A 17080-nucleotide genomic window follows, 5' to 3' on the forward strand; every position below is an offset into this window, starting at 1 on the left:
AAAAGGTAAAAAATCTGTGGTTTAATAAGAAAGTTTTCAAATTGTTATGATGTGATACAATTGACATAGTCTGTCACCTTAAAACTAAGAGAAAGTACATTGTGTCTGGGCCATTTGGGTCCTGGCCTAAATAGGTTATGGAGTGAAAATGAACACTACAGAATTAGAATAGGGTACTGTGGGGAACAAGGCACTTCATTATCTGCTCAGTGATATAATTTTTTTAAACATAAAAGGGTTGTAAGGAAAACTTAGCAAAGTCAATAGGGTGGAAACTTGATGAGTGCTGTTACAGCTGTGACAATTTCATCCATGTCTTGAACTCCTGCAATGGTAAAGCAAAAGCATTTGTACATGACTCACAAATAACATTCTTATGGGCTTTAAAACATTAAATGGGGTAATTTTACTGAAGCTAAAGAACCTACCAACCTTATAGTCTTCCCATTTTCCAACAAAAATGCTTCTGAATACAGTAAGGGGTTCAAAACCTTCAGTAAGTTGCCACCATAATTAAGAAACAGATAGTGCAAAAGGAAAAAACAACATTTTCAAACTAAAATTACAAAACTCTTTCAAATTCATATATTTTTATCTGCATGACATAAACAGCAAATCGGTGTCCCCCCAGGTTATGTAGTAGAAAATCAACAAAACTATAACTATAAAATAAAAAAAAAATTTAAACAAATACAAAAAAGAACCAAATAAGGATGCATAATTATTTACATTTGTACAGACAGGTGATTCTACATTCTGGTACAATTTCTCACAAAACAGTTACTCACTCAACAGCTTTTTCAACTCAGAAATCATTGATTGGAAAGCTGGGTAGAACTCATCATACTGATCCAAGCGTTTCATAATGCTAATGATGAACAAAAATACATAATGTGATCAAGTAGTCAAGGTTTTCAAATCAATGATTAAATAGCTGACTCTTGGAAGTAGCTATTTTACTGCAACTAAAACAGGTACCGTACTGTGGCTGAGCAAATTGTAGAAAACAGACAAGTTGTCCAATTAGATTTTATCAGGATTAGAATTTTTTGGGAGAAAATTAATTTGCCTTAAATCATAGCCTACTTTTAAGCTCTCAGTTGGGGCAGAAGAATTACAAACAGCAGCTGTTACCCATACATTGCCCTTTTTAATTACATGCCTGCTTTTTTTGCTCTTTTGTACTTGATCTCAGTTGCACGCATGTATTTAAGTCTTTGACAAGTAAGAAAGATTGGTTTTGTATCTTCGATAATTAATTATGTTGAAGAGAGTTCCTTACATCTCGAATAAAGAACTAAGCTCACCAAGGTTGTACTAGACATGTTGGTCCCTGTAGTAAGCAGGAGTCATGCCACTTAAGATACAAATTTATCTGACGATGATTGATAAACTGCCAAAGCTTATTATAGGTTTTTGTATGCAAATAGATTTTGGTTTGCATCATCTTATCAGACAGAGTGAGGTTGGGCTAAATGGAAGAATATTTACCTCTAGGTCACGATGTATGAACCTTGTGGTGCTCATAATTATGTCTTGGTATCGGGCTAAGTATTTTCCTGCTCAGACCAACCTTAAACTCAGTCAATAAGCATTTTTCAAATGAATACTGCTCTTTCTGTATCTCCCTCTCTTCTTGCATTCATAACCTCCTAGATTCTAAGAGGCAGCCAGGGCCAATTTAACAGGTAAATTCTTGAAACTTTTAGTTTGAAACAGTGGAGGAAATCCTCAAACCAAGTTTTTAAAAAATGAACAGTCAGGAAGATTAATACATCTAGAAATGGGCCCACAAAATTTTTTTTTTTTCCTGAAAGCAATCTCCTTCCTTTGGTTAAATGGCACAAATTGAACATGATAAAACAATATAGTGAGATGTGTCAAATGAATAAGCAAATAAAATATTGACTACAAGCTGTCTTTCCTTTTTGGCAAAGTCTGACATTTGCTTAAACTAGAGCATCTATAGCACCTGAGGTGCTAGATGCTCTTATCACTGGCAAGTTTGTTCTCACAATTTTGCCAGCCTGCTTGTGAAAGAGCCTTACCTACCAGGTAAGGCTCTTTTGCAAAACTTTTTTTCATCTTAAAGCATGTGTTCTACCACAGCAGCACTGTGGTAGAACAAGTTGGCAAACTCAGTGAACTTGGCCTTCCAGGGGTAAAGTTATCAGAAAAGGATGAAGACTGTATGAATGCTATTTCTGAAACAAATTACAAGCATACACATGGCAAAAGTTATTCCATGCTGGTTCCTTGACCAGCTTACCCCTCCTAATTATCTTCTTAGGAGTTTTGTCTGTGAGACTGACCTTACTGAAACATTTAACAGAACTCCAGTTTATTGTGCACCTCGAAATTTGAAATGGTTTAATTTTCCGATATCACTCATGTTGCAATGACATGAAGATTGACTGGTAATTAAGGTGAGATATCTCATTGGTTATGCCTGATTGAGATTAAAATTTGACATCTGAAAACCACTCAGCAGTGCAAGGTCAACCTCTTGGACCTAGTCTGTAGTCCCTACTCTTCAAGCACCTAAATCATGGAGCTTCCACTGAAAATGGACTTCACTGAAAAGGAGGAACTGCTTATATAACCCTTAGCATGCAGTAAATTGAAACTTTTTAAAAAAAACCCTTGGGTGAAGGCCATACATGATGATGTGAGCAGAGCACAAAAAGGTGCACGGTGAGGAGCACATTAAAAGAAGAAAGGAAAGAGAAAGAGCAGTGGTCATAATTAAAATACTCATTGACTCAGGATGAGGTGGATGAGGATGGACAGCTTATCAATGCATCAATCAACATCAGCTTTTCAAAATTTGTTTTTGCTACATCTTTGACTCCTAGTAGATCTTTTACCACTAACTCTGATATATTCATATGAAGAACTGCATAACAAATGAATAAAAGGAAGGAATATAAATGGCCTTGGCTTACTTAGGAAGGTCCTCGACTTTCAAGAGATGTCTAGCTTTACTCAGTTTAGAAACTGCATTCACTACATCAGAAGTTTTGCAAGTTGGATCTAGAGTAAAAAGAAAATGTCCGTTAAAACTGGCCTGTAACAGTTTACTAGTTGATGCAAGAGAGCACTGCCATATGGAAACATTCTACCAAATGTTGTGAATTGTCAGCCTTGAGGAACAGTTACTTGCCTTTGCATGCTTTCCAATGACAAATCAAAATATTTCCCTTAACCTAATCCAATATTTGCAATGGTGTGCATTCAACCCAAACAGGAGAATCAAAGGGTCATACCTACCAAAAACTACATGACGTAGCCACAACAGCAACAATAACAATAATAATAATAATAATAATAATAATAATAATAATAATAGTCATAATAATATATCAATTCTAGGGTAACAAATCTTAAAAGCAGCAAAATGCTGTTCTATTTAAAAGAATTTTATAACTTGGAATGGCCATAATCTGGACCATTTTATAGTTATCAAAGAGAGGCCACACCTCAATGGCATTCAGTTTAATCTAACTGGATAACACGAATCTAGCAGATCTTCAAAATTTAAATTTGGAGGTTACATTTCACAGAATTCTTTGGTAAATAATCTCACCTAAGCCAAGAAATTCTCGCATATTATTCATTGCATTGCATGTTTCTCCAAGCCGCATATAGAGCTCATTCATTCGTGTAAATACTCCACTGACAGTGTTTAAGTCAAACAGCTTCTGAAAGTGAGCAACAATGCTTTTTAGATGATCCAGTGATATTTCTTCTGCAGTGTGAGTCTGTATCTCACTTGGGCTGACTCTAGTTTCAAGGCAAAGAAACTCAAGTGCCTCTTTGATTCTCTGTACTGTTAAAGGTCTGGTATCGTCCTCCTCAAACAATGTGTTTGATTTCCATGGCATCAAGTTAAATGACAGTTGATTGATTGGTCCCTGAAGATCCTAAAAATACAATAAGAGATCACAACAGCTGTCAGAAGATGGTAGTCAGTTTCAAAATGTTGCTCTATTATTTAGCATGATAACATTGACTGACTTTTTATTGTTGCTTATCACCTTCTCCATTGCAAATAACTTTCTATGCATTCAAATAGAGAGGGATTTTTTCAATGTTGCAGGAAAGTCTGCAAGTGTTTTGTCCCATCAAAAACTCCATCAGGTTTACAAGTATGATGCCATATGAAAAACATTTCTATGATATGAAGCTTGGATGCAAAATTTGACACCCAAGGTCTTGCAGAGGTCTTGCTTTTAAGTTATAGAGCCCTTGTACTGTGTTTAAAATAATGCAATCTGATCAGTGGAGGTGCACAACTTAGTGAGCTGTTATTTTTCTTTTTTGTTTGCAAAAAAATACATCCCTTTTTGTTGTCTTTGTGTGTTTAGATCTCTGAACAGCATGAAGCTTGTAAGGGATGTTTTGGGTTCTGTTTAGACCTCAGAGGCCTTAAAGCAAGTTGTTCCTTGTCAAGAATTTTAAGGGAAAGAGGGGTTTAAAGTAAGCTGTTGACATTTTCCCAAAAAATGTGTACTGGAAATGCATCTATCATTAGCTATAATATCTATAAAACCATGCATGCATGCCATAATGCCATCTTTCAAAGTCATGTTTCATGACCATAAAGTTCTTTTAAATCAAAACCATGAGAACAATTGGCATCATTGTATGATGCAGAAAAAAACTCTTTATTTAAGCTCTAAACTCTCACAAATAGATTGGAAAGCAATTGTGTAGAATTTTTAATAGCTTACTTGAAGTCCTGTAAGTTGTGTAAGCCAGAGGTTCAGAGTTGGAACAATACACTGCCATGCCTTTTCACAGTGGGATTTATGTGAAGCACCATTTTGGTGCAGAATTTCAACTGATATGTTAGGGGTATCCTTTGATTTAATAATATCCATGATGTCTTGCATGATCTAGAATAAAAATTTCAAAATAACTGACATACCTGGCACACTCTCTTTAGTTGACAGGTGTGTTAATATAAGAGCATGCAGCTTTAGGCAAAGTTTATTTGGTTTAGATTTTCTTATATTCTTGAGAACAATTCCTTAAAAAAAACAAGATCTTTTCCCATCTTTTCATGGCCTCATTTAATCTGTTTGGGTGAGGTAGGAGTGGAAAATTATCAAAAGTTATGCAAACCAGAGATTGTTTCTAAGGAAGTTAATTGCCCCATAGGACAAAGCAAAGTGGATTCCTAAACCATGTATGATACAACTTTCAGAAGCCATGTCTGGAAATAGATCTAGTAGCCAAGTTTTAAAAGGGGTGTGAAAAGTGGCAAGTTTACTTATAAAACAATAGGGTTAAGATTTTAAGTGAACTGGGTGGTACACCTCTCTTTTAGGTACCTCCTCCCCCTTCCCACAGGGGGTGTTGTGTTATTCACAATATGAACATAGAAGTTGATCATACAACATATTATGGTTCAGTTTTTACAGGGCAGGCAAGCTTAGTTCCATTTACAATGATACATAACCCTATAAGGTCAAATTTGTAAGAAACCAAATGTCTAAAATAGACTTGAAAGAGAAGGTAGCTAATTAACACGCCTCATAAAATATTAAGTAATCTGAAAAAAAAAATACTTTGAGAAAGTTAACACCTAGTTGTGAGTTGTGTACAGCACTCATTAAGGAAACAAACCTTTTCCATGGGTAAATGATTCTCTGCAATGATATTCAGCGAGTTTATTTTCTCTGTAATATCTCTGAGGTCAGTGACTCTTAGCCCAGAACACACTTCCTAACAAAGGAGAAAAAAAAAAGCCACATAATCAAACAAAAAACGCTAAACAGCCAAAGGAACATTCTCTATACAATACCTTTTTAAGAGTCTTACCTTCAAATGTTTTCGGCATGCATCAATGGGCATAAAATCAAGATCTTCTACCTTTAACGATAATGTAAAAGATCAGTAATAGCAGAAATGACGATAAATTATTTCTACTCTCAATGCAAGCAATGGAGTTTTAAGGCATTCTAATGAGAACAAGATGCTCGGAGGTTTACTTTGGGATGCATTGGTCATATCTTCAGTCACTCTCAGTGGCTTTATGGGGAAAATAATAAATGTTATTCTGACTAATCAAATAAAAACAAAGACAAGCAAAAATACTTCAACAACACAGGATATGATGCCCAGTCACCCATCCAAGTAGTTACCTCAGCCAATAGAGCTTAACTTCAGCAAGAAGTACAAGCTTGTTGCTCAAATTTCCATACCTAACTATGCTGACACATGCAAATTTTTAATGTGGTGCCAAAGGCATCCCATGTAGTTATTTTAGATTTTTCAGTGTTATAACTGCAATCCAATTGCTTCAATTTTTTCTTTCTAGATACACTTGGTTTGATGCAGATAACATAAAGTTTAAACACAATTAGTCTGTTATCTGTTATCATAAAAAAGTGTTGGCTGTGCTCTTTTTTAAGGTCTTGCCTATTATGCCTACCTGTCTTCCATTCCATAGTACAAGAAATCAATTATCGACATCTCACCTTTTGCTTATTACAGTATTGATAATAATTCTATGGGGCTGTGAAGCAAAACTACACACTCGTGGAATATTTTTGGACCTTTTGATTAGCCTTCCATCATAAAAGCTTTCTTGATAATAGCATTCCCTTAGCTAAACTTGAAATCATGGAATTCTTTGTTTAGCAAATGAGAGGTTCCCATCAGGCAAAAAGAATTAATTTATTTTACTAATTTTTTAGACTCAGACTCATTAAGAATAAATAAAATGCGTGGACTAACACATGATTCTGTATTTGGCCTGTTTTTTTTTTCAATTTCAATGATGATTGTATCAAAACCTCATCTATCTTTTTTTTATCTTCATGCATTTGTGCAAACAACTCAGTTCTTCCTTTAGATAAAACATATCTTGTAAGATTTCATTCTTACCAAAAAGAAAAGTTAATGGCAAACCAGAAAATAAACAGAGATGTGTTATTCACTTTGCTAGTCTTGAATGACACTCATTTCAATGGAAATAGCAAATTCAACAAACATTTAAAAATACATCTAGAGCTATTGGTATCCTGTGATGATAAGGCATTCTGTTGATGCCAAAATTTCAACTCAGTCTTTTTGTACCATCATTCTTTTCTTATTACCACACAACTGTCTTGGTTGGAGTAACTCTTAGGATGATCATAGTTACTGTATGAAACTGCTTCAAAGAATTCAGATGAAAACAATCTGTATAATTTCTTTTTTCATTAGTTTTTAAGCATTTCTGTTCTCTTGTTTGTTCACCTTACACTGTAACCTCCTAAAACGTCAGGATCACATCAAAGTTTGAACTTTTCATTTCATGCACACATTTGAACCTGAAAAACTACATTTACCTCAGAACTTTGATAAATTGATTTTGTTAAAACTTAAATTAAGCATGATACTAACATTGAATTAGAAAATAGATGCAGAAACTATTTTCCAAAAAATTTAAACAAAACTATATCATCATGATCATGGTTAACCTAGTATAAGCTGTGGAGTGAAATGGGTGTTATTGATTAGGATATTGCACCAACCACAAGAACAGGTCAATAGACATATTAATCAACTAAGTACCAGTATATTTTATCGCATTATACCATTTCAGTCTTGCTAAGCTTACATGTTTGCTGTATCTTTTTTTCAAAGAAGTCACATCATCCATTTTAGACCTTCCATCCTTGTGTTTTTTGTGAGGTGGACTAGAGGAAAAATTAATATGTATATTAATCTTTACAATAGCATAATGTAGTACAGAAACTAACACATAACTATCAATTCGCTCTGAGAGTAAAAAGGTAAAATAATTCAGAAACATCTCATTGGATCCAGAATAAAAATTGAGAACTGTACAGAAACTAACAGTAATTAAAAAGTGAATTATGAGATGGCTGTTAATATATGAAAATCATTTATGTGAACTGAAAGTAAGGCCTGAAAAAAACCCAATTTGCAGCTCCCAATTTGCAGTTGGCTTAGTCTGCAAGTTTTGATTTCTCAAAAAAAAAAAAAAAAAAAAAAAAAAAAAAAAAGGATGAAGGATATTTCATGTACCAAAGATTCAAACTTGTCATGGTCACAATAAGAGGGAACTTTTCATTTAGTCGTAGCAAATGCCTATCCATTGGTCATTAGGATAAAAAATATATCTGAGTACATGAAAAATAAAATTTAACTTGAGTTGATAGATACCTCAGGTTATTTTGAGCTAGAAGTCTTTCGAGCTGTTTATTGTATTTTTGCACTTTCTTCCAATCACTGAATTTAGGTCTAGAGAATTAAAAAGATGAGGCATATAGCAAGCAATAAAATTGCTATCAAACAATTTTGGATACACTAATCTCCCCTATACCAATTAACATTTCCAGCCCAGCCAATATTACAGTAAAATTTTGGAGCAACACCATGATTTTGTTGATTCAAGGTTAAAGTATCACAGTGCCCTAAATATAATGTCACAACTGGTACCAAACCAAGAAAAATTAATCCCAACATAACAAAACATATATAAAATAATAATCATCACAATGGAATTGGAATAGAGAATGACAGGGGAATCAAACAAACATGACATTTTTCCTTTTTTAATGTTTCAGTGTTTCACTTTGTGTATACTTTTTCTCATTGGTGAAGTAATGGACACCTTGACCAAAATTACCTTTTTATTGTTCAAATTCATCAATTAGAAGCATTTATGTAAAGGAATCAATTATTATAAGAAAGTTATTAAAGAAACCAAACACACTTAGAAACACCCTATTTCTTTGTAAAAATTACAGCAATTGTAAATGACCTGGATTCCAGCTCAAGTTTGAGTTGGGTGTTTTCACTCTCAAGAAGTTTGATCAACATCTTACACTCTTTGAGCTGCTTCTCTGTAGACTGACCCAAAAACACACTCAAAATAAGCAACAGTGAGTTCACTATGATATTCAAGTACCAAATCATAAATATAAAAATCAGGGGTAAATGTCAGAGTAAGAATAATTAAGTATACCTGTGGACATAAAGCTGTTCTCTATTATTCTCAAAATAATACTAATGAATCTTGATAACCATCTCTCATCTCATCCTTCTGTCAAATCCATCACTTGAAATTTTTAATTACCATCACTTATAGATAATCATCCATGGAAAATTTGTGTGTAAAAGAGGTTGGAACATTCTTACAATCACACTCACCTTAAGAGAAACACTTTCACTGCTCTCAGCAATGTGTTATATTTTTGCTATGCTTTTGGAATTATGGTGAATGGTCACAAAATATTCAAATTCAGAGATGAACAAACACCTGGATTGACAGATCATGTGTTTGCCCTTTCAAGTTCACATGAGTAACCACTTAGAGATGTTGTTATGAACCCCAGAAAACTGTTGTTTGCAGTTTGGTGCAAATTTGGATAAGTTATGATGTTAGAAGCTGCTGTGATTACTTTTTATCTAATGAACACAGATAAAATTGGTACTACAGTGTATAACAGTTGCATTACCACGATTTGCCATTGGGAGAATACTATCATGAACATGTCAGAGACTATATTAGAGGCTGTAGGTTCTTAACTCACTCCTGGTTTTATATGGGGGTGCTAACTGTATCATAAGTCTTTGAGCCTTAAATTCTACAGTTTCAGTTTGCAATGATTCCAGTGAACCTAAATAAGTAAATATTGTTGCAAAGTTCCCAGAACCAACTGGCAACTGGAAAAAATCTTACAATATGGCAGAAATTAAAGGGTTGTTTGCCTCCACTAAAGGAATCATGTTCCTACGTTTTTGTCATTTGAATCCCAACTACCAGCACCTGCTCTATTTTTGGTGAACAAAAAGAAACAGTCAGCTGGAGGCAGACAGAAAAAGGGATGAAATGTTCTAGAGATTTTTAAGGAGGTAAGCATTGCCCAATCAAAGTAAAGGAAAGGAAAACCTATGACCATCATCCCTGCCATTCCATTGGGATCACACACTTAGAACACTTGTTAATTTTAATTAACTTGTTGATAACTTCAGATGAGTACAATGTTAGCTTTTCACTTGACTTAAAAACTTGAATTGGCTAGTGCCAGAGATGCAGTATACATGTACGAATAAGCAGTGGTCAAATTATTTTATTTAATTACAGAGAGAAAATTGGCAGTTCTGTAAATTCATAGCATGCAAAAATCTCTATTATTGGGTAAATGGGAAAAGTGAGATAAAACCTCTTCATTTTCATGATAATCTTCAGTTAATATTATTGATCAGTTCTTATAGGCCTTTAGAGTGTGTATTTATCTTAGTTAGTTGGTATTCTGTGTCAGATCATAGAGAGGGCAAGGGGAAATCCAGTCAGCCAGCTATTGTTTTGCCACAAAAAAATCTTAAAAGGGTTCCAAATAACTGCCAAAACAAACAACTATAGAAATTATGTAAACCTTAAGAGTTACTAAGATAGTTTCTTAGGATTGTACTAAGTTAATATTGGCCCTTACTCTACACTCCATAGTTTTAGAAAGAATTTGCCTAGTTTCTTGTCTGTTGAAAAGCTTGGTTTGTAAGGTTATAGCAGAGAAAAAAATTGTGAACTCCTCTTTCCATCATTCCTTGTTACTTGGAAGCATTATACATTTAATGTGCAATATCTAGGTTGGGAAGGTAACAAAAAGGTTAATAAAGGTATAACCAAAGTCATAAAGAAGGAGAGAATCATTCATTTTCCACTTGACTCACCTGTACCTTTTCTTCTTTCTGTATTTTACGTTCAGTCTTTCTATCCTTACTGGTTGAAGTATTGATGTCTACATATGATGGAGGTACTTCACTTCCTGCAGTCAACTCACTTTCAGTAGGGCTTTGACTTCCAACATGAGACAGAGTCTTACTATCCATTTCTTTTTTCAACTTTTTAAGTTCCTGCTGCATTTCAAAGATCTTTGATTCATAGCTGTCAATTACATCCGAAAACCTGAAAGATAGTGTTCTCAAAGGTCCCCTTTCTTTTTCTTTAATAAGTGTCTGAATGCTTTATTTTTAGCTGTTATTGTTTTAGGTGTTGATGCAGATAAGCAATAAAATCTTTCAGTTATTACTGCTAATAGACTGAGGCAACCATTAAAACTGTGACTGGAGTGCAATGAGGTCTCTTTTTGTTTTTGTCTGAATGTCAGCATACCCAAAATATCAAGGGCATGCAGCATTGTTGAGCATGGCTTCTGGCATAATTTGCCAAGAAGTTGCTACATTCAAAATTGGGTGGGCCCTGATTGCCAAGTCTAATACACAATTTTTTAATCCTATCTTTCTAAGTTTCCACCTTGACAATGTGTGAAAATTAATAACTAAGCAGCATATTGTATATTTTGTTATATCAGAAACAATTTATCTTGCAGGTTAGAATTTATTCTATTAGAGCTGATAAAGTAATAAAGAGTAATGGTGGATCCATCTATTATTTGACTTATTGTTTTGATTCCTCTCTCAAACAACCACCCTTTGTCAAGGATGGTCACTCATTGACAAAGACTACATTTTTTGGTAATTTAGTATTATCAACTGAGTTGATAACATAGATTAGCCACTGTAAAGAGTTTAAAAGCTGACTTTTTGAGTGTTAGCCCTTTGTCAGAGCAATTCCATTGCCATGAAGAAGGGTTAATGCTTGAAATGTCAGCTATTTAGCTCTTTATGGTGGCCAATTTGTGTTACCAACTTAGTTGATAACACTAAATTACCCTCAGCTGATATACCCTCCTGCCGACGCAGCACCACAGTTTCTCTAGAAACTTACCCCCTTTAGACACTTTTTTTGCTTTTGAAAGTCTTCATTATGGTCATAAAAGTTTTTCAAGAGAAAGTAAATTTGCTTGAATAAACTTTGCAGAGCTATAATTTTCAACTGAGCCACTCTCATTCATCTGCAGACAAAATTTCTTTGTAATCGAACAGAATGGACCAAAATTTAATTCCAATGGTCATATTTCTCTTACACACTTGGTGAAGTGAATGACCAACAGCTTTTGCATGTTTCAACCATTTAAAACGGTCTAACTAGCTTAACTGATACAACTTGTTAAAATTGTCCAAAAGATGAAAGTGGGGTACCTAAATGAAATGACCCAACTGCATTACATGATCTAACTAGATAAAATGATGCAACTGGTTATGATGGTTCATTTGGTTAAAATGATCTAATGAGATAAAGTGGTCCAACTGGTTAAAATGGTCTGATTAGAAAAACTGGTCTCATAAGATAAAATGATCTAACTGGTAGAAAAGGTCTAATTAGGTCAAACTGATCCAACTAAATGGTCCAACTGGTCACAATAATACAACCGCTTAAAATGGATAAACCAGCAAAAATGGGTCTACCGATTAAAATGGTCCAACTAGATAAACTGCTCCACCTGGTAAAAATGGTGTAACTAGAGGAAATGGTCCAACTTGTTAAATGATCCTATTGTTTAAAATGATCTATTAGATAAAATGGTCCAACTGCTTAAAATGGTCCGAGGGGAATTGATTAGTCCATCCACTTAAAATGGTCTACATAGATAAAATGGTTGAATATATACATCTCTGAAATTAACTCTCTCGCAAACTGTCCAAATTTGGCCAAATTAGTTTTCAGGACTACCTCTGTCAATAATATTTATAAGCTGTTTGTTTGTATGGTTATGAACCATGTGTGCAATTATTAATATTAAACTGTTTATATGCAGGAGACAAATATTTTCTAAGAACTAGCTACTTCCTAACTTTTGATCTGGTGCAGTTCTCTTCTCTGCTGACTGTTTCCAGGAGTGTCCCCTAACATCATTTTCTATGTCAAGTCTTTTAACGTCCTAAAAAGCAATGGCACTATCCAATTAAAACCGGAGGAAAAAAAATTTCTTAAAAAAAAATTCACAACCTTGAACCCTTGGCAACCTTCACATATTTAAACACAGTGAAGAAGGGGAAAAAACTCACTGTTCACCACTAGAATCTTAACTGAAAGGAAACACCTCTTTTAAAAGGGACATCCTGGAATGAAAGTGCTATATGAGATCAAGTAATTTACATACCACATTGTCAAGACCTTGACATGTGTGCCGAAGAATTGTGATTTCCTCCTCCCTTTGAGCAATTTTCTGTTGTAGCTGCATCTGCAAAGCCACAAGTTCAGTTTTTGTTCTTTTTAGTTCTTGTACTTCTTTTCCATGACGTTGAAGTTCCATTAATCGAACTCCCTCCATTTCCTTGAGGTTAGAAAAGTTTTATTATAAGCTTAAATCAGTTTTTCGAAAATTCCAAATCAGTGAATTATAACTAAAGTCAAACCTTGAAAAAGGTTCCAGTTGTCAGGAGTTGAAAACAAAGGAGTGGGGATAAAGGAAAAAAGTTGTATATTGCTTTTCTATTCATACACTGCACTTCGAGAGACATCAGAGACTTACATATATTGATGATTGACTTAAGCAGCCACTATTTATGAAGATACAGCTGCTATTGTTAAATGTCGCCACACCAATAAAAACTGAACTGGACAGACACATTTGCGCAAAAGAGAACACAGATTACAAATTGGCTGGTTCAAACTAAATTTAATGTTTTCAACTGCAGTACACTGCTTGCTTTGATTGGTCATGTTTTGACAGATGTATAATGGAAATCCAGGGTTCAAGTTATCAGGGGTTAACGGTATCTTAGTCAACTATATCATTATGCTGGATAACATGAAAAGGGTGAACTGAAGTTGTACACTGAGCTCTTTTAAGCATAATATTTCACTGTCATGATCATAAAAGTAGATGCAATGTTCATCAAACAAGTATTGCAATATTTTTTTGTGCTTATCCTCATCTCTGGTCTATGGGGATAAAAATTGGTATGCATATGCTGAAATTATTCTACACTTGCATTTTTTAAGTATTTACATTTGAAGTAATCATATAGTTATGCCTTACCTGAACTTTAAGCTTTTCTTCTTCCAGTTTTCTTTTTAGATCCCTGATCTATGAGGAATATATAAATAACTAATTCTAATCCCAGTTTGCTCTAAAATAAAAATTACAGAAATAATAATAAAAATTAATAATAATCATAATTACCCCAAAGGTCACAAAGTAGTGAGGTATCAAGGTTTGTTTCCTGTGTTGGGAGCGTCATTTGAGCAAATTGCACTAATTTTACCAAACCATGTGTGACTCTCAGCAAGAGAATTAGATGTAAACTGTTTTTGTGGTCACACCAATGTTAGTCCAGGTTCATGGGACTCTCGTTAGTATCCAATTTACACAGTTATTGTTCATTACTAACTTAGACAATAACAGTTAAACACCAAGAAGGGGAGATTGTCAGGTAATAAGTAACCTTGTGAATCTGAAAATTTGGGTACTAGGTAAAAAGAATGTTTTATGGAACTAAAAATTCCCTAGGTGCAATGTTTATTTAAATCCATCATCAGGGTTTTCTACCAAATGGGAGAAGACTTTCTTGTACAGCAGCATAAACTGAAGGAATCACAAAAGGATGGATGCTGACAATCAGAAAATACAACAACACAAAGCCTTGTGTAAGTGAATTATTGAGGGAATGCATCTTGGAAATGTGCCAATTGCAGCTTTTGAACATCATAAATTTCCAGGTTTGAGTTGTGTGGATAGTACCACAATTCTATACACACCTCCATTTCATGACGATAAACCCTTTCCCTTTCTTCATCGGCATCTCTCCTTCAATTGATTTAAAAATACAGGAGAGATAAGCTTGTAAACATACCCAACCTTTCTACCTGTAAGAGTGACTAGCATAAAATTTCTCCTTATAGTATTACCCAGACATCGAAGGTTAAGGAAATAAACAAAATGATCACCAACTTATGTAGCTTTTGACTATTATTTACTTGTCAGTAACATAAGAAAGAAGACGTGTATAGTAAGGAAAATATGTCAGGGTGTAAAGGGTTACTAAACTTGACAAACTGGACATTTATATTTCATGGATTTGGTAAAGATTTATAATTTAAGTATCCATATTTCTTATGCACAGTCAGGAATAAAAAAAGTCAGTTACAGTATCTGTCAATTAAAGGCTATACTTAACTAGTCAAATAAAACATCAAGTGTTATGTGAAAAATGATAATTCAAAATACTTACTGAATTCTGGTTGAAGAGCTGATTAGCTCCTGCACCATTGACTGCCTTCGGTCACTCTCAGTCATCAACTTGTCCAAAGTGTTCTGTAAATTCTTGGATGAAAGCTCCTCTAAAGCAACAGCTGCTATGGAGACAGAAGTTGAAGAAATGTTAGAAACTGCTGTTTCCAAAATCAAGCTTTAAAACAGAGGTAGAAATGAGTTAACATAACAGACCTCAACAATTTTTTGAGATAGTATGTTTATGAGGTGATGGGTAATAATACTAATAATAAAAAAGACAGCTGTTACAACACTTAATTGGGCAATTAAAACTAGGGACCTGGTTCCCTAGAGGGTAAATTAAAAATAAGTTAAGGTAAATTAAAAATAAGTTAGTGTACTGTCAAAGTCTGAAGTTTACTTTTGTGGTCACAGTGTACAGTACTGATGCATATGCATATATTGGTATGGGAAACATAACAATACCTCCATGACTTTCTTGCAATTGACCAGATGGAAACACCATGACAGGTTGATAACCATGATGCATAAGCCTACGGTTGATTGCACCCCAATCAGCCATCACACCTGCCTTTCAGAAGAAAAAATAATGAAAACACAAATCTATAAGCCACACTGTCAGATTAGCTGCACCCCCAGTTAGGCAACTCAAATTTTGAGAAAAAAGCTTTTGCAAAGAAATCAAAAGATATCACAAGAAGAGTCTCAGAAATTTGCCTCATTTTGGGTGCCTCAACAAATGTACATGTGCATGAATTCACTAAGATTATCTAAATTGAAAATACTTTTACTGTTTGCAAACCATTCTTATTTGTTTTGATAAAAACACAAAGAAATTCGGTTACCAGAAAATGTTGGACATTTGCTAGAAAACCATTCTGCCAAATATGACGAAGGACCTTTCAATAGCAGGAACAACAAAGAAATAGCCAGATTTTATAAGAAAGTCATTTCCTTTAGGGGAGGGAGGTTTTTTCTCATCAGAAGAAAATAGAATATGTCTTAAAACCTAATGAAATTCAGAAACAAGACTTTTTTTCAAATTTCTCCAAATTGGTTTACTTTCTTGGTGAATATAAATTATAACAATTGGGTTTATTCTGCTGAGCTGAGCTTTAACAATGCTACAAAACATGACATGTTCTGTAGGTAATTATTTTTGTAGAACAAAATTTAGCACATTGTTAATTAGCACAGATAATTGAAACAAACATGAGTACCATTACTCTCAGTGAATGATATATAACTATTTAAATCATGCAACCTTTTGATGCTTGAGATCCATTATGATTTAAAATTTTGGCACTTGCTTTGTTACTCAATCAAATGGTTGATTTCCTGGGGTGCTTTCACAGTGGACAAGTGGGCAGAGAAATTTACTTGCCTGAGATGGAAATCTACTCATCCAAGACAACTGGATGTTGACATTTTTTAAGCACATGCAGTGACTATTAGTGAAGGTCCAAAGCCACCCAAGAGCAAGAAATAGAAGCAAATGGTTATGAACAAAACCAGCTCTTTTAGGAGCCATCCTATTTTAATAAGCAATGATCAATTTCTATTCTTGTATATCTTTATGAAGTTCTTATTTAAGTGTGCTGTACGTACAAACATAAATTTTTGTTAAGCAGTTGTCATAAATGCTATTTTGAAGCACATTGTCCAGATGTTGTCAGAGATTAAAGCTGCATTCCTGATTTGCTACCAAAATTTTGGTCTAAAAGATGTGGTGTGCATGCCAGTGTTTAGGGTATACATCAAAGTTTCAGAAATTTCAACCATTCAACTATGTTCAAGCAAGTGAAACTAGCATAGGAGACCAACTTATTATGGGGTTATCACGGTGCCATTCTTAAGGTATACTGTCCGTAAGGTGAAACACTTATCAAGTGCAAAATAAAGTGTGGTTAGACAGCTCTTGTACAGAGAGTAATTTGCATGACTTAATTCTCTTTCCTCTAGATCCTCAAGCTTTC

The 17080-nt window shown here is 34.3% G+C and overlaps 1 protein-coding gene across 10 annotated transcripts in view; it reads right to left on the reverse strand.

Annotated features, from left to right (window-relative positions):
- LOC131787103 (centrosomal protein of 70 kDa) overlaps positions 1 to 17080 on the reverse strand; it is a 21495-nt gene continuing 4415 nt past the window's right edge. For 3 of the 10 annotated variants that reach the window (XM_059104191.2, XM_066173030.1, XM_066173025.1), the window contains 17 exons: positions 15570 to 15675; positions 15103 to 15226; positions 14630 to 14678; positions 13911 to 13958; positions 13029 to 13202; positions 12721 to 12806; positions 10696 to 10930; positions 8783 to 8871; positions 8182 to 8259; positions 7613 to 7691; positions 5827 to 5877; positions 5632 to 5730; positions 4734 to 4898; positions 3587 to 3923; positions 2946 to 3033; positions 789 to 868; positions 1 to 325 (listed from right to left, as the gene is read on the reverse strand). In XM_059104191.2, the coding sequence (XP_058960174.2) occupies positions 261 to 325; positions 789 to 868; positions 2946 to 3033; positions 3587 to 3923; positions 4734 to 4898; positions 5632 to 5730; positions 5827 to 5877; positions 7613 to 7691; positions 8182 to 8259; positions 8783 to 8871; positions 10696 to 10930; positions 12721 to 12806; positions 13029 to 13202; positions 13911 to 13958; positions 14630 to 14678; positions 15103 to 15226; positions 15570 to 15675 (1953 nt within the window). In that variant the 3' untranslated portion in view covers positions 1 to 260. The remainder of the gene's footprint in view (positions 326 to 788; positions 869 to 2945; positions 3034 to 3586; positions 3924 to 4733; positions 4899 to 5631; positions 5731 to 5826; positions 5878 to 7612; positions 7692 to 8181; positions 8260 to 8782; positions 8872 to 10695; positions 10931 to 12720; positions 12807 to 13028; positions 13203 to 13910; positions 13959 to 14629; positions 14679 to 15102; positions 15227 to 15569; positions 15676 to 17080) is intronic. The other 7 variants (XM_066173023.1, XM_066173031.1, XM_066173026.1 and 4 more) reach the window with 6 other exon arrangements.

Source organism: Pocillopora verrucosa, chromosome 10 (genome assembly GCF_036669915.1).
Source record: "Pocillopora verrucosa isolate sample1 chromosome 10, ASM3666991v2, whole genome shotgun sequence".
Lineage (NCBI taxonomy): Eukaryota > Metazoa > Cnidaria > Anthozoa > Scleractinia > Pocilloporidae > Pocillopora > Pocillopora verrucosa.